General features: G+C 46.0%; 1 protein-coding gene across 3 annotated transcripts in view; it reads left to right on the top strand.

Annotated features, from left to right (window-relative positions):
- The window catches only part of LOC121857438 (oxysterol-binding protein-related protein 8-like), a gene marked incomplete at its 3' end in the record, with an annotated part of 136,064 nt that overhangs the window by 68,217 nt on the left and 45,840 nt on the right, over positions 1–22,007 (top strand). For all 3 annotated transcript variants that reach the window (XM_042353488.1, XM_042353489.1, XM_042353487.1), the window contains 1 exon segment: positions 5,169–5,227. In XM_042353488.1, the coding sequence (XP_042209422.1) occupies positions 5,169–5,227 (59 nt within the window).

The following is a 22,007-nucleotide window of genomic DNA, read 5'->3' as shown; positions in this document are numbered from 1 at the left end:
CCCCCGACACACCCCTCCCCCTCTGCTAAAACTGTGCCCCGCCCCGACACACCCCTCCCCCTCTACTAGTACTGTGCCCTGTGGCCCCAAGACCCTCCCCCTCTGCTAGTACTGTACCCCGGCCCCGACACACCCCCTCCCCCTCTACTAATTGCTGTCCCCGGCCGACACACCCTTCCCCCTCTGCTAGTACTGTCCCGCCCCCGACACACCCCTCCCCTCTACTAGAACTGTACCCCGGCCCGACACCCCTCCCCTCTACTAGTACTGTGCCAGCCCCAGACCCTCCCCTCTGACTGTGCCCCTAAACACCCCTCCTCCCTCTACTATTACTGTACCCCGGCCCGACACACCCCTCCCCCTCTACTAATTGCTGTGCACCCCAGTGACACACCCCTCCCCTCTACTAGTACTGTGCCGGCCCGACACCCCTCCCCTCTACTAGTCCTGTGCCCCCCCACACCCCTCCCCCTCTACTAACTGCTGCCCCCGACACACCCCTCCCCTCTACTAGTACTGTACCCCGACCCGACACACCTCCCCCCCCTCTACTAATTGACTGTGCCCCCAGGCGACCCCTCCCCCTCTACTAGTACTGTGCCCGGCCCGACACACCCCTCCCCCTCTACTAGTACTGTGCCCCGGCCGACACACCCCTCCCCTCTACTAATTACTGTACCCCAGCCGACACACCCTTCCCCTCTACTAGTGCTGTACCCCCGACACCCCTCCCTCTACTAGTACTGTACTGACCCGACACACCCCTCCCCTCTACTAGTACTGTACTCTCCGACCCACACCCCTCCCCCCTCTACTAGTACTGCCCCAGCCCGCACACCCCCCTCCCCTCTACTAGTACTGTACCCCGGCCCGACACACACCCTCCTCCACTAGTACTGTACTCCGTCAGGCCACCCCTCCCCCTCTACTAATTACTGTACCCCAGCCCGACACACACCCCTCCCCCCTCTACTAGTACTGTGCCCCGGCCCGACACCCCTCCCCCTCTACTAGTACTGTACCCCGCCCGACACACCCCTCCCCCCTCTACTATTACTGTGCCCCGGCCCGACACACCCCTCCCCCTCTACTAATTACTGTACCCCGGCCCGGCCACCCCACCCCTCTACTAGTACTGCCCTGACCCCCCCGACACACCCCTCCCCTCTACTAGTGCTGTACCCCGTCTCTGACACACCCCTCCCCCCTCTACTAGTACTGTCCGTCTCCCCCGACACACACCCTCCCCTCTACTAGTACTGTCCCCTCCCGACACACCCTCCCCTCTACTAGCACTGTACCCCGACACACCTCCTCTACTAGTACTGTACCCCGGCCTGACACCTCCCCCTCTACTAGTATCTTGACCCGACACACCCCTCCCCCCTCTACTAGTGCTGTTACCCCGCCCCGACACACCCCTCCCCCTCTACTAGTACTGTACCCCGGCCCCGACACACACCCTCCTCTGCTAGTACTGTACCCCCTGACACACCCCTCCCCTCTACTAGTACTGTGCCCCGCCCCCGACACACCCCTCCCCTCTACTAGTACTGTACCCCGGCCAGACACACCCACCCCCTCTGCTAGTACTGTACTGACCCGACACCCCTCCCCTCTACTAGTACTGTGCCCCGTCTCCCCGACACACCCCTCCTCTACTAGTACTGTGCCGTCTCCCCCGACACCCCTCCCCCTCTACTAGTACTGTGCCCCGGCCCCCCGACACACCCCTCCCCTCTACTAGTACTGTGCCCCCCCGCACACCCTCCCCTCTACTAGTACTGTACCCCGGCCCGACACACCCCTCCCCCTCTACTAGTACTGTGCCCCGACACACCTCCCCTCTACTAGTACTGTACCCCGGCCCACCCACACCCCTCCTCTCTCTAGTGCTGTACCCCGGCCCCGACACACCCCTCCCCTCTACTAGTACTGTACTGCCCGACACACCCCTCCCCCTCTATAGTACTGTACCCCCGACCACACCCCTCCCCTCTAGTACTGTACCCCGGCCCGACCGCACCCCTCCCCCTCTACTAGTACTGTGCCCCGACCCGACACACCCCTCCCCCTCTACTAGTACTGTACCCCTGCCCCGACACACCCCTCCCCTCTACTATTACTGTACCCCGACACACCCTCCCCCTCTACTAGTGCTGTACCCCGTCTCCCCGACACACCCCTCCCCCCTCTACTAGTACTGTACCCCGGCCCGACACACCCCTCCCCTCTTCTAATTACTGTACCCCGGCCCGACACATCCCTCCCCCTCTACTAAGTGCTGTACCCTGACACACCCTCCTGTACTAGTGCTGTACCACCCCGACACACCCCTCCCCCTCTACTAGTACTGTACCCCCCGACACCCCTCCCCCCTCTACTAGTACTGTACCCCATCCCGACACACCTCTACCCCTCTACTAGTACTGTGCGGCCCGACACATCCCCTCCCCTCTACTAGTACTGTGCCCCAGACACACCCCTCCTGTACTAGTACTGTACCACCCCCGACACACCCCTCCCCTCTACTAGTACTGTACCCCGGCCTGACACACCTCTCCCCCTCTACTAGTACTGTACTGACTGACATCCTCCCCTCTACTAGTACTGTACCCCCGACACACCCCTCCTGTACTAGTACTGTACCACCCCCATTACACCCCTCCCCTCTACTAGTACTGTACCCCGGCCCGACACACCCTCCCCTCTACTAGTACTGTACCCCCCGACACCCTCCCCTCACTAGTACTGCCCCGGCCCACACACACCCCTCCCCTCTACTAGTACTGTACCCCGACACCCCTCCCTGTACTATGCACTGTACCACCCCCGACACACCCCTCCCCTCTACTAGTACTGTACTGACCCGACACATCCTCCCCCTCTACTAGTACTGTACCCCCGACACACCCCTCCCCTGTACTAGTACTGTACCACCCCGACACACCCCTCCCCCTCTACTAGTACTGTGCCCCGGCCCCCGACACCCCTCCCTCTACTAGTGCTGTGCCCCAGGCCGGACACCTCTCCCCCCTCTACTATTACTGTACCCCCCGACACACCCCTCCCCTCTACTAGTACTGTACCCCCGACACACCCCTCCCCTCTACTAGTACTGTACCTCGGACCGACACACCCTCCCCTCTACTATTACTGTACCACCCCCGACACACCCTCCCCTCTACTAGTACTGTACCCCCCCGACACACCCTCCCCCTCTACTAATTGCTGTACCACCCCGACACACCCTCCCCCCTCTACTAGTACTGTACCCCCCGACACCCCTCCCCTCTACTAGTACTGTACCTCACCGACACACCTCCCCTCTACTAGTACTTGTACCCCGCCGACACACCCCTCCCCCTCTACTAGTACTGTACCACCCCCTTACACCCCTCCCCTCTACTAGTACTGTGCAGCCGGACACACCTCTACCCCTCTACTAGTACTGTACCCTGTTTTCCCCCGACACCTCCCACCCCCTCTTCTAGTTAATGCTGGAGTCACACTTAAGGTTCAGTGTACACACCTGAGAGAGGTTTGGCAACGCTAACTGGTAAACGCAGGAGTGGAGTTAACTGTAGGCACACGTGTAGGGGAAATGGCTCCGAATCTGCCCAGAGACCAGACTGTAGCTCGACATTTTCTTAGTGTGTGTGTGTGTGTAATAATAATATTAATAATAATAATAATAATAATAAAAATATTTATAATAACGGTTTAATGAAAGAGCATGGCGGCCGGAAGGCTGAAAATATACAGTTACATAATTAGTGAATGGATCTCTTGATTGACCAATAATATACAAGTATCTTAAGTGATACAAATATGATATAATAACTAGGTGGGGAGAAGCTCATACTACAGGGCATTTCAACATAGTGACAGTGCAAAATGTAAGATTGACTGGGAGTGAATACACTGGTTGATTACAAGTTATTGATTATTATTTTTACAATGCTTGGAACTGGGCTGTTCTTATAGCGATCAGTTCGTGCTCGTATGGGCTGGATGCGTTTGTGGTGTCAAACAGGAATTCGCGGGTGAGGGATCTCGGGTGGTGTCGAGGATGGTGGAGAAGCTTCTCACCAAATTTGCAGATGAGGTCTTTGTGATAGTCAGAAAGAGCCGAGAGGGTCAGTGTGTTGAGCGCTTCTTGATATGTGGAGTAGGAAGGGGAGAGAATAATCTTGCATGCCGTCTTTTGCAGTTTTTTCTTGGTGTTTACGTTGGTGTTTGGGAGGAAGACCAGTGGGGAGGCATAAGTGAGCTTGGGAAGTATGAATGTTGAGTAAACACTGAGGAGCTCGGCTGCAGGAACTCCGAGGACTTGAGTCAGCGGAGATGAAGACAGCTGGAGGATTTGACAACTTCACTGACGTGTGGTTTCCAATTTAGTTTGTTGTTGTCTATGGTGACGCCGAGGAGCTTAGTGGAGTCTACAACCTGGAGTGTGTTGGGGCCTAAAAGTAATGGAGCGAGATGGGACAATGTCGGAGGAGAGGTTGATGTTCATAACCATGGTCTTGGTATGGTTGATGGTGATGTTTGTTGGTGGCCCAATTTGGAGACTGTTCAATAATCCTGGAGGCCGGTGTAGTCGGAGCCAAGTGTTGACACTGATCCCAGTGGAGGTCGTCGACATATTTCCAGTGAGCAGAGGTTTCTCTTAGAGCATCATTGATAAGCATAAGGAAGCAGAGTGGTCCCATATTGGTACCCTGGGGACGCCACAGGTGAGTGACTGAAAGTGGAGACATTTCTTTTAACTTATAAATGTTGTTGTGTAGCGTTGTAAAGAAAAATTTTATTGAACGGCACTAAAAGACTCTCTACTTGGGGTGATCGACGAATTTCACAATGTATCAATATTTCAACACAATTTGTATCGTTATATATATATATATATATATATATATATATATATATATATATATATATATATATATATATATATATATATATATATATATATATATATATATATATATATATATATATATATATATATATATAATAATATAATATATATATATATATATATATATATATTTTTTAATGACTTGTGTTATTTATTGAGTGTTAGCTTATGTATAAAGGAACCATTTGTATCACTTTAGTTGTGTTGTGGTCTGTGTGTTAAGTGAGTCATTTTATCTCCCCAGGTTATGATGCCACGTCCGACGCCTCAACACTACGCATGCCCGACACCCCGCACCAGAGGGTAGGTCTTGTCCTCACTCACTCCTGGGTCCTCCTCACCACCCGGGTCCTCCTCACTACCTGGGTCCTCACTACCTGTCCTCCTCACACCGGGTCCTCCTCACTACCCGTCCTCCTCACTACCCGGGTCCTCCCTCACTACCCGGGTCCCCCACTCACCCGGGTCCTCCTCACTACCCGGGTCCTCCCTCACTACCCGGGTCCTCCTCACTACCCAGGTCCTTCCTCACTACCCGGGTCCCTCCTCACTACCCGGGTCCTCCTCCACTACCCGGGTCCTCCCTCTCTACCCGGGTCCTCCTCACTACCCGGGTCCTCCTCACTACCCGGGTCCTCTTAAGCTACGACACAAAGATTCGTAAAGTTAACCCTCGATATAACGCACTTCTCTCTCTCTACATAATCTGTTAAAGAGAGGTTTCGCATTTAACGGACCCTTGATATAACGGACTTTCCTCTCCATATAGTCCGTTAAATAGAGGTTTCACTATGCGTCGCCATCCCCTAGCCACTAACAAACGCTCAGTGACTAAGAGACATTTATTTCCGTTATTGTGTTTCAACCTTATCGGCTCTAAACATCCCGATATCGTAACGTTAACCACTGGGAAATGTTTAACTAACCACTTGGAAGTGTTTAACGAGCGGATCTTTGAGGATGAGGAAGTGTCCAGCTGGGGTGTGTTACTTGTTGATGAGAGAGAAGACCTAGCCTAACCTAACCATTAGAGTAAGTTACTGCTAGTTTGAGATTAGTGTAGGTTTGTTAAGAGTAATGTATGTATGTATGTATGTATGTATGTATGTATGTATGTATGTGTTGGTATCGATGTATGCAAATGATTAAAGGGAAGCGTTAACTATACATAAATATACAGACTCCTGCCTCTGTTGCTGACTAACTGAGGTGATGACGGTACCGTACTGTTAACAGGTCACCGTACTGTTAACAGGTCACCGTACTGTTGACAGGTCACCGTACTGTTGACAGGTCACCGTACTGTTAACAGGTCACCGTACTGTTAACAGGTCACCGTACTGTTAACAGGTCACCGTACTGTTAACAGGTCACCGTACTGTTAACAGGTCACCGTACTGTTAACAGGTCACCGTATTGTTAACAGGTCACCGTACTGTTAACAGGTCACCGTACTGTTAACAGGTCACCGTACTGTTAGCAGGTCACCGTACTGTTGACAGGTCACCGTACTGTTAACAGGTCACCGTACTGTTAACAGGTCACCGTACTGTTAACAGGTCACCGTGCTGTTCACAGGTCACCGTACTGTTAACAGGTCACCGTACTGTTAACAGGTCACCGTACTGTTAGCAGGTCACCGCATTGTTAACAGGTCACCGTACTGTTAGCAGGTCACCGTACTGTTAGCAGGTCACCGTGCTGTTAGCAGGTCACCGTGACTGTTAACAGGTCACCGTGACTGTTAACAGGTCACCGTGACTGTTAACAGGTCACCGTACTGTTAACAGGTCACCGCATTGTTAACAGGTCACCTACTGTTAACAGGTCACCGTACTGTTAACAGGTCACCGTACTGTTAACAGGTCACCGTACTGTTAACAGGTCACCGCTACTGTTAAGCAGGTCACCGTGACTGTTAACAGGTCACCGTGACTGTTAGCAGCAGGTCACCGCGACTGTTAACAGGTCACCGCACCGTTAACAGGTCGCCGCATTGTTAACAGGTCACCGTACTGTTAACAGGTCACCATACTGTTAACAGTCACCGTACGTTAGCAGGTCACCGCATTCGTTAACAGGTCACCGTACTGTTAGCAGGTCACCGTACTGTTAACAGGTCACCGTATCTGTTAACAGGTCACCGTACTGTTAGCAGGTCACCGTATTGTTAGCAGGTCACCGTACTGTTAGCAGGTCACCGTACTGTTAGCAGGTCGCATGTTAACAGGTCACCGTACTGTTAACAGGTCACCGTACTGTTAACAGGTCACCGTACTGTTAACAGGTCACCGTACTGTTAACAGGTCACCGCACGTTAACAGGTCACCGTACTGTTAGCAGGTCACCGTACTGTTACAGGTCACCCATTCGTTAACAGGTCACCGTACTGTTAACAGGTCACCGCACTGTTAACAGGTCACCGTACTGTTAACAGGTCACCGTACTGTTAACAGGTCACCGCATTGTTAACAGGTCACCGTACTGTTAACAGGTCACCGACTGTTAACAGGTCACCGTACTGTTAGCAGGTCACCGTACTGTTGACAGGTCACCGTGACTGTTAACAGGTCACCGCATCGTTAACAGGTCACCGCATTCGTTAACAGGTCACCGTGCTGTTCACAGGTCACCGTACTGTTAACAGGTCACCGTACTGTTAACAGGTCACCGTACTGTTAGCAGGTCACCGTGACTGTTAACAGGTCACCGTACTGTTAACAGGTCACCGTGACGTTAACGGTCACCGGCTGTTAGCAGGTCAACCGACTGTTAACAGGTCACCGTACTGTTAACAGGTCACCGTACTGTTAACAGGTCACCGTACTGTTAACAGGTCACCGTACTGTTAACAGGTCACCGTACTGTTAACAGGTCACCGTACTGTTAACAGGTCACCGCATTGTTAACAGGTGGTCATCAGACGTTAACAGGTCACCGTGCTGTTAGCAGGTCACCGTACTGTTAACAGGTCACCGTACTGCACAGGTCACCGCATTGTTAACAGGTCACCGCATCGTTAACAGGTCACCGTACTGTTAACAGGTCACCGTACTGTTAACAGGTCACCGTGACTGTTAACAGGTCACGTGACTGTTAACAGGTCACCGTACTGTTAGCAGGTCACCTACTGTTAACAGGTCACCGCATTGTTAACAGGTCACCGTACTGTTAGCAGGTCACCTACTGTTAGCAGGTCACCGTACTGTTAGCAGGTCACCATACTGTTAGCAGGTCACCGTACTGTTAACAGGTCACCGTACTGTTAACAGGTCACCGTGACTGTTAACAGGTCACCGTGACTGTTAACAGGTCACCGTGACTGTTAACAGGTCACCGTACTGTTAACAGGTCACCGTACTGTTAGCAGGTCACCGATTGTTAGCAGGTCACCGCATCGTTAACAGGTCACCGATTGTTAACAGGTCACCGTACTGTTAACAGGTCACCGTACTGTTAACAGGTCACCGTACTGTTAACAGGTCACCGCACTGTTAACAGGTCACCGCATTCGTTAACAGGTCACCGTACTGTTAACAGGTCACCCGCAGTTAGCAGGCCAGCATTGTTAGCAGGTCACCGTACTGTTAGCAGGTCACCGCATTGTTAACAGGTCACCGTACTGTTAACAGGTCACCGTACTGTTAACAGGTCACCGTACTGTTAGCAGGTCACCGTACTGTTAACAGGTCACCAGACTGTTAACAGGTCACCGCATCGTTAACAGGTCACCGCACCGTTAACAGGTCACCGTACTGTTAACAGGTCACCGTACTGTTAACAGGTCACCGTACTGTTAACAGGTCACCGCACTGTTAACAGGTCACCGTACTGTTAACAGGTCACCGTACTGTTAACAGGTCACCGTACTGTTAGCAGGTCACCGTACTGTTAGCAGGTCACCGTACTGTTAACGAGTCACCGCATCGTTAACAGGTCGCCCATTCGTTAACAGGTCACCGCATTGTTAACAGGTCACGCGACTGTTAACAGGTCACCGATACTGTTAACAGGTCACCGTACGCCACTCGGTCACCGCATTGTTAGCAGGTCACCGCGCTGTTAACAGGTCACCGTGCTGTTAGCAGGACACCGTACTGTAGCAGTCACCGCATGTTAACAGGTCCATCGTTAACAGGTCACCGTGACTGTTAACAGGTCACCGCATCGTTAACAGGTCACCGTACTGTTATCAGGTCACCGTGACTGTTAACAGGTCACCGTACTGTTAACAGGTCACCTTACTGTTAACAGGTCACCGTACTGTTAACAGGTCACCGTACTGTTAGCAGGTCACCGTACTGTTAACAGGTCACGTACTGTTAACAGGTCACCGTACTGTTAGCAGGTCACCGTGCTGTTAACAGGTCACCGTGCTGTTAACAGGTCACCGTGCTGTTAACAGGTCACCGTACTGTTAACAGGTCACCGTGACTGTTAACAGGTCACCGTACTGTTAACAGGTCACCGTACTGTTAACAGGTCACCGTGCTGTTAACAGGTCACCGTACTGTTAACAGGTCACCGTGCTGTTAACAGGTCACCGTACTGTTAACAGGTCACCGTACTGTTAACAGGTCACCGCTGTTAACAGGTCACCGTACTGTTAACAGGTCACGTACTGTTAACAGGTCACCGTGCTGTTAACAGGTCACGTACTGTTAACAGGTCACCGTACTGTTAGCAGGTCACCGTACTGTTAACAGGTCACCGTACTGTTAACAGGTCCCGTACTGTTAACAGGTCACCGTACTGTTAACAGGTCACCGTACTGTTAACAGGTCACCGTACTGTTAACAGGTCACCATACTGTTAACAGGTCACCGTGCTGTTAACGGTCACCGTACTGTTAACAGGTCACCGTACTGTTAACAGGTCACCGTACTGTTAACAGGTCACCGTACTGTTAACAGGTCACCGTACTGTTAACGGTCACCGTGCTGTTAACAGGTCACCGTGCTGTTAACAGGTCACCGTACTGTTAACAGGTCACCGTACTGTTAACAGGTCACTGCCTCTTTTATTGTTTCTTGTTATATGGAGAAAATAATAAGTGCTAATGGGCCCCATGGTAATGGGCCCCAGTGGTAATGGACCCCAGTGGTAATGGGCCCCAGTGGTAATGGGCCCCAGTGGTAATGGACCCCAGTGGTAATGGGCCCCAGTGGTAATGGACCCCAGTGGTAATGGACCCCAGTGGTATGGGCCCAGTGGTAATGGGCCCCAGTGGTAATGGGCCCCAGTGGTAATGGGCCCCAGTGGTAATAGGCCCCAAGTTAACCCATTGGACTCCTCTCAGGGCATGGTTAGGTTAGGTTAGGATAGCATAGGATAGGTTAGGTTAGGTTAGGCTAGGATAGGTTAGGCTAGGATAGGTTAGGCTAGGATAGGCTAGGCTAGGCTAGGTTAGGCTAGGCTAGCTAGGTTGGAGTTAGGTTAGGTTAGGTTAGGTAAGGTAAGGTAAGGTAGGTTAAGCTTAGGTTAGGTTAGCTTGGTTAGGTTAGGTTTGATTAGGTAAGGTTAGGTTAGGTTAGGTTAGGTTAGGTTGGGTTAGGTTAGGTAAGGTAAGGTAAGGTAAGGTAAGGTTAGGTTAGGTTAGGTTAGGTTAAATGCGTTCCCCCCTCCCTACTGTCTCTCTGGAGGTTAACTTAATTAATTTTGATACAGAGAACAGACTGTTGCCATTCTCTATCATGTCTGACAGTTGCCATTCTCTATCATGTCTGACAGTTGCCATTCTCTATCATGTCTGACAGTTGCCATTCTCTATCATGTCTGCAGATTCTCTATCATGTCTGACAGTTGCCATTCTCTATCATGTCTGACAGTTGCCATTCTCTATCATGTCTGACAGTTGCCATTCCTATCATGTCTGGCAGTTGCCATTCCCTATCATGTCGGCAGTTGCCATTCCCTATCATGTCTGGCAGTTGCCATTCTCTATCATGTCTGACAGTTGCCATTCTCTATCATGTCTGACAGTTGCCATTCTCTATCATGTCTGACAGTTGCTATTCTCTATCATGTCTGACAGTTGCCATTCTCTATCATGTCTGACAGTTGCCATTCTCTATCGTGTCTGACAGTTGCCATTCGCTATCATGTCTGACAGTTACCATTCTCTATCGTGTCTGACTGTTGCCATTCTCTATCATGTCTAACAGTTGCCATTCTCTCTATCATGTCTGACAGTTGCCATTCTCTATCATGTCTGACAGTTGCCATTCTCTATCATGTCTGACAGTTGCCATTCTCTATCATGTCTGATAGTTGCCATTCTCTATCATGTCTGACAGTTGCCATTCTATCATGTCTGACAGTTGCCATTCTATCATGTCTGACATTTGCCATTCTCTATCATGTCTGACAGTTGCCATTCTCTATTATGTCTGACAGTTGCCATTCCCTATCACGTCTGACAGTTGCCATTCTCTATCACGTCTGATAGTTGCCATTCTCTATCACGTCTGACAGTTGCCATTCTCTATCACGTCTGACAGTTGCCATTCTCTATCATGTCTAACAGTTGCCATTCTCTATCATGTCTGACAGTTGCCATTCTCTATCATGTCTGACAGTTGCTTTCTCTATCATGTCTGATAGTTGCCATTCTCTATCACGTCTGACAGTTGCCATTCTCTATCATGTCTGACAGTTGCCATTCTCTATCATGTCTGACAGTTGCCGTTCCCTCTCATGTCTGACAGTTGCCGTTCCTATCATGTCTGACAGTTGCCGTTCCCTATGTCTGACAGTTGCCGTTCTCTATCATGTCTGGCAGTTGCCGTTCTCTATCACGTCTGACAGTTGCCGTTCTCTATCACGTCTGACAGTTGCCATTCCCTATCACGTCTGACAGTTGCCATTCTCTATCACGTCTGACAGTTGCCATTGTATCACGTCTGACAGTTGCCATTGTCTATCATGTCTGACAGTTGCCATTCCCTATCATGTCTGATAGTTGCCATTCTCTATGTCTGACAGTTGCCATTCTCTATCATGTCTGACAGTTGCCATTCTCTATCATGTCTGACAGTTGCCATTCCCTATCACGTCTGAGTTGCCATTCTCTATCATGTCTGGCAGTTGCATTCCTATCATGTCTGACAGTTGCCACTTCTCTATCATGTCTGGCAGTTGCCGTTCTCTATCATTTCTGACAGTTGCCATTCTCTATCATGACAGTTGCCATTCCCCTATCATCTGACAGTTGCCATTCTCTATCACGTCTGACAGTTGCCATTCTCTATCACGTCTGACAGTTGCCGTTCTCTCACGTCTGACAGTTGCCATTCTCTATCACGTCTGACAGTTGCCGTTTCTCTATCACGTCTGACAGTTGCCATTCTCTATCATGTCTGACAGTTGCCATTCTCTATCATGTCTGACAGTTGCCATTCTCTATCATGTCTGACAGTTGTCATTCTCTATCATGTCTGACAGTTGCCATTCTATCATTTCTGACAGTTACCATTCCCTATCATGTCTGACAGTTGCCATTCCCTATCATGTCTGACAGTTATCATTCTATCACGTCTGACAGTTGCCATTCTCTATCACGTCTGACAGTTGCCATTCTATCATGTCTGACAGTTACCATTCCCTATCATGTCTGACAGTTGCCATCCCTATCATGTCTGACAGTTACCATTCTCTATCACGTCTGACAGTTGCCATTCTCTATCATGTCTGACAGTTGCCATTCTCATCATGTCTGACAGTTGCCATTCTCATCATGTCTGACAGTTGCCATTCTATCATGTCTGACAGTTACCATTCCTATCATGTCTGACAGTTGCCATTCCCATCACCGTCTGACAGTTACCATTCTCTATCACGTCTGACAGTTGCCATTCCCTATCACGTCTGACAGTTGCCATTCCCATCATGTCTGACAGTTACCATTCTCTATCACGTCTGACAGTTGCCATTCTCTATCATGTCTGACAGTTGCCATTCTCTATCATGTCTGACAGTTGCCATTCTATCATGTCTGACAGTTACCATTCCCATCATGTCTTCACAGTTGCCATTCCTATCATGTCTGACAGTTGCCATTCCCTATCACGTCTGACAGTTACCATTCTCTATCACGTCTGACAGTTGCCATTCTCTATCACGTCTGACAGTTGCCATTCCCTATCACGTCTGACAGTTACCATTCTCTATCACGTCTGACAGTTGCCATTCCCTATCATGTCTGACAGTTGCCATTCTCTATCACGTCTGACAGTTGCCATTCCCTATCATGTCTGACAGTTGCCATTCTTATCATGTCTGACAGTTGCCATTCCCTATCACGTCTGACAGTTATTCCCTATCACGTCTGACAGTTGCCATTCCTTATCACGTCTGACAGTTGCCATTCCTATCATGTCTGACAGTTGCCATTCCTATCATGTCTGATTGCCATTCCCTATCATGTCTGACAGTTGCCATTTTCTATCATGTCTGACAGTTGCCATTCTCTATCATGTCTGACAGTGCCATTCTCTATCATGTCTGACAGTTGCCATTCCCTATCATGTCTGACAGTTGCCATTCCTATCATGTCTGACAGTTGCCATTCCCTATCATGTCTGACAGTTGCCATTCCCTATCATGTCTGACAGTTGCCATTCTCTATCACGTCTGACAGTTGCCATTCTCTATCACGTCTGACAGTTGCCATTTCATCATGTCTGATTGCCATTCCTTATCATGTCTGACAGTTGCCATTCCTATCACGTCTGACAGTTGCCATTCCCTATCACGTCTGACAGTTGCCATTCCTCTCACGTCTGACAGTTGCCATTCCCTATCACGTCTGACAGTAGCCATTCTTCACGTCTGACAGTTGCCATTCCTTATCACGTCTGACAGGTTCCATTCTCTCACGTCTGACAGTTGCCATTCTCTCACGTCTGACGGTTGCCATTTCCTATCATGTCTGACAGTGCCATTTCATCATGTCTGACAGTTGCCATTCTCTATCACGTCTGACAGTTGCCATTCCCTATCACGTCTGACAGTTGCCATTCTCTCACGTCTGACAGTTGCCATTCCCTATCACGTCTGACAGTTGCCATTCTCTTCACGTCTGACAGTTGCCATTCCCTATCATGTTCATGAAGTTGCCATTCCTTATCACGTCTGACAGTTGCCATCCCTATTATGTCTGACAGTTGCCATTCTCTCTCACGTCTGACAGTTGCCATTCTCTTCACGTCTGACAGTTGCCATTCTCTATCACGTCTGACAGTTGCCATTCTCTTCACGTCTGACAGTTGCCATTCTCTATCACGTCTGTCGTTGCCATTCTCTCTCACGTCTGACAGTTGCCATTCTCTATCACGTCTGACAGTTGCCATTCTCTCTCACGTCTGACAGTTGCCATTCTCTATCACGTCTGACAGTTGCCATTCTCTCACGTCTGACAGTTGCCATTCTCATCACGTCTGACAGTTGCCATTCTCTCTCCAGTCTGACAGTTGCCATTCTCTATCACGTCTGACAGTTGCCATTCTCACGTCTGACAGTTGCCATTCTCTATCACGTCTGACAGTTGCCATTCCCTATCACGTCTGACAGTTGCCATTCTATCACGTCTGACAGTTGCCATTCTCTCACGTCTGACAGTTGCCATTCCCTATCATGTCTGACAGTTGCCATTCTTATCACGTCTGACAGTTGCCATTCTCTCTTGAAGCTGTGCCATTCTCTATCACGTCTGACAGTTGCCATTCTTCCCGTCTGACAGTTGCTACCTTCACGTCTGACAGTTGCCATTCTCTATCACGTCTGACAGTTGCCATTCTCTATCATGTCTGACAGTTGCCATTCTCTATCACGTCTGACAGTTGCCATTCTCTATCATGTCTGACAGTTGCCATTCTCTCTCACGTCAGGACCATAACTTCCAAACAAAGGGGAGGAAATCCAGAGAGGTGTAACGTTGCTGTACTGTACTACTCGAATTACATGTACTTTATAGATCTGTATACCTGGTCGCTAAATTCAGGTCTTGTTGTCATGGATAAAGGTCATGTCAAAGGTCAGGGTCATAATCCATTGATCTTCGTATTGGGGAACGTGTGGTAGGGTCGTTAGGGTCGGTAGTCTTTTGTTTGGCAGGAATCCAGAGAGAGAGAGAGAGAGAGAACTGTACCTTATATTTGTCCAGCCATGTTATAGCCTCTGTACTGTATTGGTTAAGTGATGAAGCTGTTGTCATTTGTTGGATGGTAAATATTATATTCTTTCACCACAGCTTGTTTCACCCTATTCTTCTCGCAGCATTTCACCATTCTTGCAGCATTTTATTATGTATTTCACCACAGCTTGTTTCACCCTTTTCACAGCATTTCACCATTCTTGCAGCATTTTATTATGTATTTCACCACAGCTTGTTTCACCCTATTCACAGCATTTCACCATTCTTGCAGCATTTTATTATGTATTTCACCACAGCTTGTTTCACCCTATTCACAGCATTTCACCAATCTTGCAGCATTTTATTATGTATTTCACCACAGCTTGTTTCACCCTTTTCACAGCATTTCACCATTCTTGCAGCATTTTATTATGTATTTCACCACAGCTTGTTTCACTATTTTCACAGCATTTCACCATTCTTGCAGCATTTTATTATGTATTTCACCACAGCTTGTTTCACTATTTTCACAGCATATCACCATTCTCACTGCATATCACCATGTCTTTCACCCTTCTTTTTCTTCATTATATCCTGTGTGTGTTATAATGTACTACTCTCCAGTTTGCTCTCCTCTCTTACTTCCTTGTGGTAATCTGCATCTCCTTATTAATGCATCATACACCCATTTCTTGGTCTTCTATGCATGCTTGGCGGTGGGTCACTCCTGGCCTGGCCGGGCTCTTTTACAAGGTAGGCTTTCACATCGAGGTAAACTTGGCTGTTTTCAGTATCTCAAAAAAGTACTGTACTGTAGCTGTCAGGATGGGCTCTATGACTTCACAAATGCTACATGCAACGCTTCGTGTCCCGGGAGGGTTGGCATGCGTGGCTCTGTGTCCCGGGAGGGTTGGTATGCGTGGCTCTGTGTCCCGGGAGGGTTGGTATGCATGGCTCTGTGGCATACTGATCCTACCACATTTGGTAACCGAACGGCATATTAATTACGTCAAAATAAATGCACATCGCATTACTAATATTAAAATATATACCAAATTAATGTGTGTCCCAATATTTATCAACCGGGGTTTCTTAATGTTTCACACAGTGTGGACAGATGCTTTTTTGAGATACCGTACAGTACCATGCGACTAGTTTCTGTGATGTGGTGGTGACCCTGTGAACAGTAGTAGCATTAGTATGTTTACATAAAACAGTACTATTTGAAACGAGAGACTCGAGACCGTCTTTGGAATTTCAAATAATTTATGTATATGACCTTAGTATTAGTGAGTTATTCTGTGGTGTGAGATGACCATAGATGACATTTTAACAGGAATATAGTGACATGTTTTTCAAAATAACTAGTGCAGTGTATGTGTGTACAGTATTGGAGAGTGATGTCCATAGCATGTATTCAAACGAACGACGCTCTGCCCTACTTATTTAGTGAAAGAACAGTAATACAGTAGAGTTTTTTGGGGGGTTGGCTGTATTTATGACTACATACACATACATACACACACACACATACATACATACATACATACATACATTGCAGGATACAGGTATTTGTTGTTTTGTTTATAAACTGATAGTATAGCTTACGACTACTGGTGTACAGTATTGTTATGTGGACGTTGTAAGCTGTGTTAGTGTGTAGTGTTGTGTGTATGTGTAGTGAAGTAGTATTTAACCTCCTCTTGTCTTCAACACTTCCTCCATAACTGTTTGTTGTAGATAATAAAATTCATCTTCTGTACGTTGCTCAGGATAAGAACTAATTAATATATAGATTTAAATTACCTCTACTACAGATATGAAACAACTCCCACTCAGAACCTTCCTTTACCAGACTGCTTTAATAAATATAGTGGCTGGAAATATTATCCATGAACATTGTTTGGTCTACACATAACAGCTCTACGTACTGTTAAGTCACGACAAACATGGACCAATGTTTTGATCCAGTGGTGGTGGTGTGAGGACCGGTGAATCTTTAGGTTAGGGGATTAAAACCATGAGATGTACTGTACACTGAAGCATCATATTAAACCATCTGGTCTCTGAAAAATATGATTGGTTGATTCTGGAAATCTTAATTTATTATATTTTGTACTGTACATCCTCCTCCAAATCCTAAATGGGGGTTTCATATTTTAGTGATTAATTTTTGGGTGAGAGAAAAGAATTTAAATAGAATCTAAACCACTTCACAACTGGGACGCTATTTTTAATATTTTATTTGACTTATGGCAGACACTTTTACTCAGCACAGAAGGGAACCCATATACACGGGGATAAGAAACATCAAAGGTTCTTAAGAAAAGTGAGATGAGGAAGATAACACTTAGTTATTGAGGGATTTATGAGATGTTTCTCACAATAAATAAAGAAGAAGTTCTCTGTTTAACTTGAGAAACATACAGCACAATAAATTTGGCTTTTGATTTATTAAGAATTATTCTAGATCAGTTTTCTTTGGCTTTTTGAAATTTTAAAATAAATTTCTTGTTTTATCTTATTCTTTACCATCATCACCTCTAGTTTACTCCATCTGAAAGTAAACATTAAAATTTACTGTACGTACAGTAATTCTTTTTCTCTAGATTTAATGTAAGAAAGTAAATTAGATGCCAAGCTAGCCAGAGAACCACCCTGTGTTGCCTGCTGTGTCCCTCATTAATGTCTGTAAAGTGAAAAATAGTCATGAGTCATATGTAACAGTTTATTGTCTAACTGTTTGGGTGCTGTAATAGTTGTACCATGTCTCAGGTATATTGGATGAGTACACTACCATAAGTGATTTTGCTCTGCAGCAGAATTATGGTCCCAGACTCACCAACTTGGGTATTTGTGTCACTTCAGACTGTCTGTAGAATAACCAAAAATGTATTCTCAATATTTTTTTAAGAATCATTGGGTGGAGTTTCCATTATAACAAGATATACTCGTATTTGTGCCACTATTTACTACCTTATTCAGCACAAACTTGACTGAACAGCATCTCAGTACTGTACAGTATTATACAGGTATCCCCTGATTTATTGCCATCCATTTTATGCCAATACCCAATAACATCAATTAGGTTTTAACGCTCTCACTATTTACGTTAGGAAAAATTTGCTGTGACGATATTTATCATAAGGTTAAACGCACTGATGTGGGACGTAAACACTGAAGAAACGGATATTTCCCTTCATTTAACCAAACAAGTTAACCTATGATCCTAGCCAGTGACCCCTCGGTTAACGAACACAATTCGTACCAGAAGGTCGTTCGTTAACCAAAAATTTCGTTAACCGAAACCATTGTTTCAATGGGATTTTGGGTAATTGGTTCCAGCTCACCGAAAATTCCATACAAACTAAAAATAAATGCAGTCCAGTACACTTACTTTGAGGTGTGCATGTAGAAGGCTCCTGGTTGATGATGATGATGATGGGAATTAGAATGGGGGTGGAGGAGAAGGGAGAAGACAATGCATTGGGGTGGAAGAGAAGTCACCCCATGCTTCATGCTGCCATTTCACCATAAAATTTTAGTTCACTTGGTGCAATGCAATATTATTTTCTTTAACTCAACACTGCACTGCATTAAATATTGTCAATATGTAAAATAAACTTCAGAACGACCAATAATTGTACAATATAGTCTGCATTTATGCGGTCAATTGAACATGTGGAGGTCTGCGTAAAACGAGAAACGCGTAAATGAAATAACAGAACATATGGGATTAATTGAAATAGAGACTGGGCCGACCCCCAAACTCCACTTTTTCCGACACAATGCCTACGTTGTAGTAAAAATAACATCTTAATTTTATGATGGTACGCACACACAATTAATATTTAAGAGAAATACAGTCGCCCGGTTAATGTCCATTCAAATAATGGACTCTAACTCCCCCCCCCCTTTCTTCCCACGCTCGCTGGCTCCTCCCTCTCTGAGAAATGTTTTGGTGAAAACAATAGGCTTACATTTTTAGTAATAAATAATACCTCAGACTAAAGTTAGGATAATATAATTGACATTGCTGGATTCCTTTCAAGACAAGGAATATTTGGAATAAAAACATCATATATTTTGCACAAAAGATAAAATTTTTGCTCTTTCAAATAAAATTCTTACATTGGATCTAAAATTTGTATGTCTAATGCAAATTTTGTGATGTTTATATTTAAGATAATCACCATCTTATAAGAATTCCAGCAATTTAAATTATGTATTTTATGAGCTAAAAACAAATATCTTCAGTAAAATTATACTTCACCCGCGTAAATGATGAAATTTACCGCGTAATTAAAACATTTCATTCTGGCAAGGTGCCGCGTAAATGACCAAACGTGTAAAAAAAAACCGCGTAAATCCAGACTATACTGTACTGTAAAAACATAAAAATAGTTTATGTTGAAGAGAGTCTCAAGCAAGATGGTTCCTCCACTGAGCAGAGACACACACTGATGCCATTTTGGATGAGTCAAGTGGCTGTTTGGCATGCTAAAAACTAGTTCCCTGTACTTCAATTATGTTAAATAATTGTCAAATTGACTAAAAACTTTAATATAAGACTTGGAAAATTATTGAATAGTACAACTTTCTTGATATTAACTCAAATGGTAATGAATTTAAGCCCTAAAACCGATTACTGTATTGGCAGACTAATACTACAGTACAGCTGGTGAGCAGGCAAAAGCAGGCGAAAACATGTTGGGAAAAATTCGTAAGGAATTCGTTAACTGAAATTTTGTCGTTAACCGAAGTGAAGAATCTTATGGAAGGTAATTCATTAACCGAAATTTCGTTAACCGAGGCGTTCGTTTACCGAGGGTTCACTGTACGTACAGAAACTGCTTTACCATCCTCCGTGCAGTTCACCAACCCACATGCCACCTCTTGGTCACCGTGCGAACCACAGTCCCGCACTTTGTTCCGTGATCATTAATTATTAATCATTGCATAACCTTGTGATCACTGTGATACTTTGCTGTTATTGGTGAGAGGAAACATTGTCATTCAGATATTAATCTGTTTTGGTGACAATGAAGTGATCAGTGTATGGTACAGTAATTATGTTACTTTAAAAATGGTTACCAAGCTGAGTCTCTCACCTTTGAGAGAGCCAAGACTTCAAGGAAGACTGTGTCTCAGGAGATAGTGTTAAGTGGCCTCAGAGAGGGGAAGGAGTGAGCTTATTATCATTAATGTGATGTGCGTTTTTTTAATTAGTGTGGGATCATTTTCTCTGTATTACATGTCTGTGTCAGCAGGCCATGAAGGTTTCCCATTGAAATCCATGTTAAAAGGCTCATGATTTACGTTAATTCAGTTTGTGTTTGAGTTCTGAGGAACACTACCCTATTGTAAATAAGGGGATACCTGTACAGTACTATATGTTTTGGGGTGTTTGACTTTGATCTGTAAGATCCTTAAAAAGGCCAGAAATAAGAAAAATAATAGTGCCATGAGAGTGTTTGGACAAGGTACAACGCTGCCAAATTTTAAATTAATGGACCAAAAGCAAAGTGACAGTAAATTATTATTTGCCAGCAGAGAGAAGAAAAACAGAAGAAACATTATAGTAACTCCCTAATTATGCCATGTACTGTACTGTACATTACAGTACAGTACAGTACAGTACAGTACATGATAAGTGTTTAACCTGTAATTATTGTTTGTGCACCCACGAAAAATTATTCGGCACCCGTGTCATATTGTATCACGCCGTAAGGGTGACCAATAATTTTTTAGTGGGTATACATACCTGTACAGTAGATACTTGCAATTCGCAGTAAGCAAATGTTGCCTATGGTATGAGGCTAGCTTGCGAGCCTTTTCCCGCAGCAGCTGGTGTTGTACTTTCAAAACTTTAGTGTTTTTGTGTGAAAATATCCCCTAAAAGACTGCCTAGTGTCAGTGCTAGTGGAGTGAAATGTAAAAGGCAGAAGTCAGTGATGACCCTGACAAAGAAAGTTGAATTATTAGACAAGTTAAAGGACGGGATGAGTGCTGCCGCGGCTGGTCGGTTATTTGGTGAATAATGGGTTTACTTTACTGCAGGGTGCGCACAAGGTCGCCCAGTCATCAAAACATTACCGAGTTCTTCGCCCGCCACCCACCACAGCCGGCCCAAGTCAGTGATAGTGATAATTATAGTGAGGATATGGACTTATATGGACTTTGAGGGGTTTGACAAAGAGGCCCTGCAAGCCTATGTGGTGGATAGTGATACAATTGATACAAGTGATACAGGTGAGGGCCAATAATCTGCCCTCTGCCTCGGAACCAACCCCCCATCCCTGTGTGCCCAGTCATCTTTTCTACTACGGTAATGTAAGTGTTAAAAAAACTAATATTATTGATATTTCTCTTAATTATTAATTGTGTGTGCATACCATCATAAAGTTAAGATAATATTTTTACTACAACATAGTTGTGTGTCGTCAAAAAGTGGAGTTTGGGGGTCGGGCCAGTCTCTATTGGAATTAATCCCATATGTTCTGTTGTTCACTTTACGCTGTACCTCGTGGGTTCAATTGACCGCGTAAATCGGGGTACTACTGTACAGTACATGTAATGAATTGCCAATAAAATTAATCGATAAAACAAAAATAAAGCGCCCTAGCCAAGGAAGGTTCTGTGTAGGAGCGTTACAGTGTGGACCTGCAGCTGACCTGTTTCTCAGTCATAATACTGTGGGATTGTTTCTAGAGATTCAGTTTAAGACATGGGTGAGGTGTCACCTGTGGCGGGTTATCATATACCTGTATCTTATTTACTACCCTCACAGTGAGGACTACTGCATGTTCAGGGGAAGTTATTGTGAATTTACGTGACCAACAAAACAGATTACAGTAGTTCCCAAGTTATGACCGTCCGACTTATAAAAATATGAAATTAAAGTCCCATTTCTAATATTACTTTCATTATTCTATATTGCTTAACGTTACT

The sequence above is a fragment of the Homarus americanus genome, unplaced genomic scaffold (genome assembly GCF_018991925.1).
Source record: "Homarus americanus isolate GMGI-L3 unplaced genomic scaffold, GMGI_Hamer_2.0 scaffold2796, whole genome shotgun sequence".
NCBI lineage: Eukaryota > Metazoa > Arthropoda > Malacostraca > Decapoda > Nephropidae > Homarus > Homarus americanus.
The sequence above is the reverse complement of the archived record's forward strand: the minus strand, read 5'-3'. Positions and strand labels throughout refer to the sequence as shown.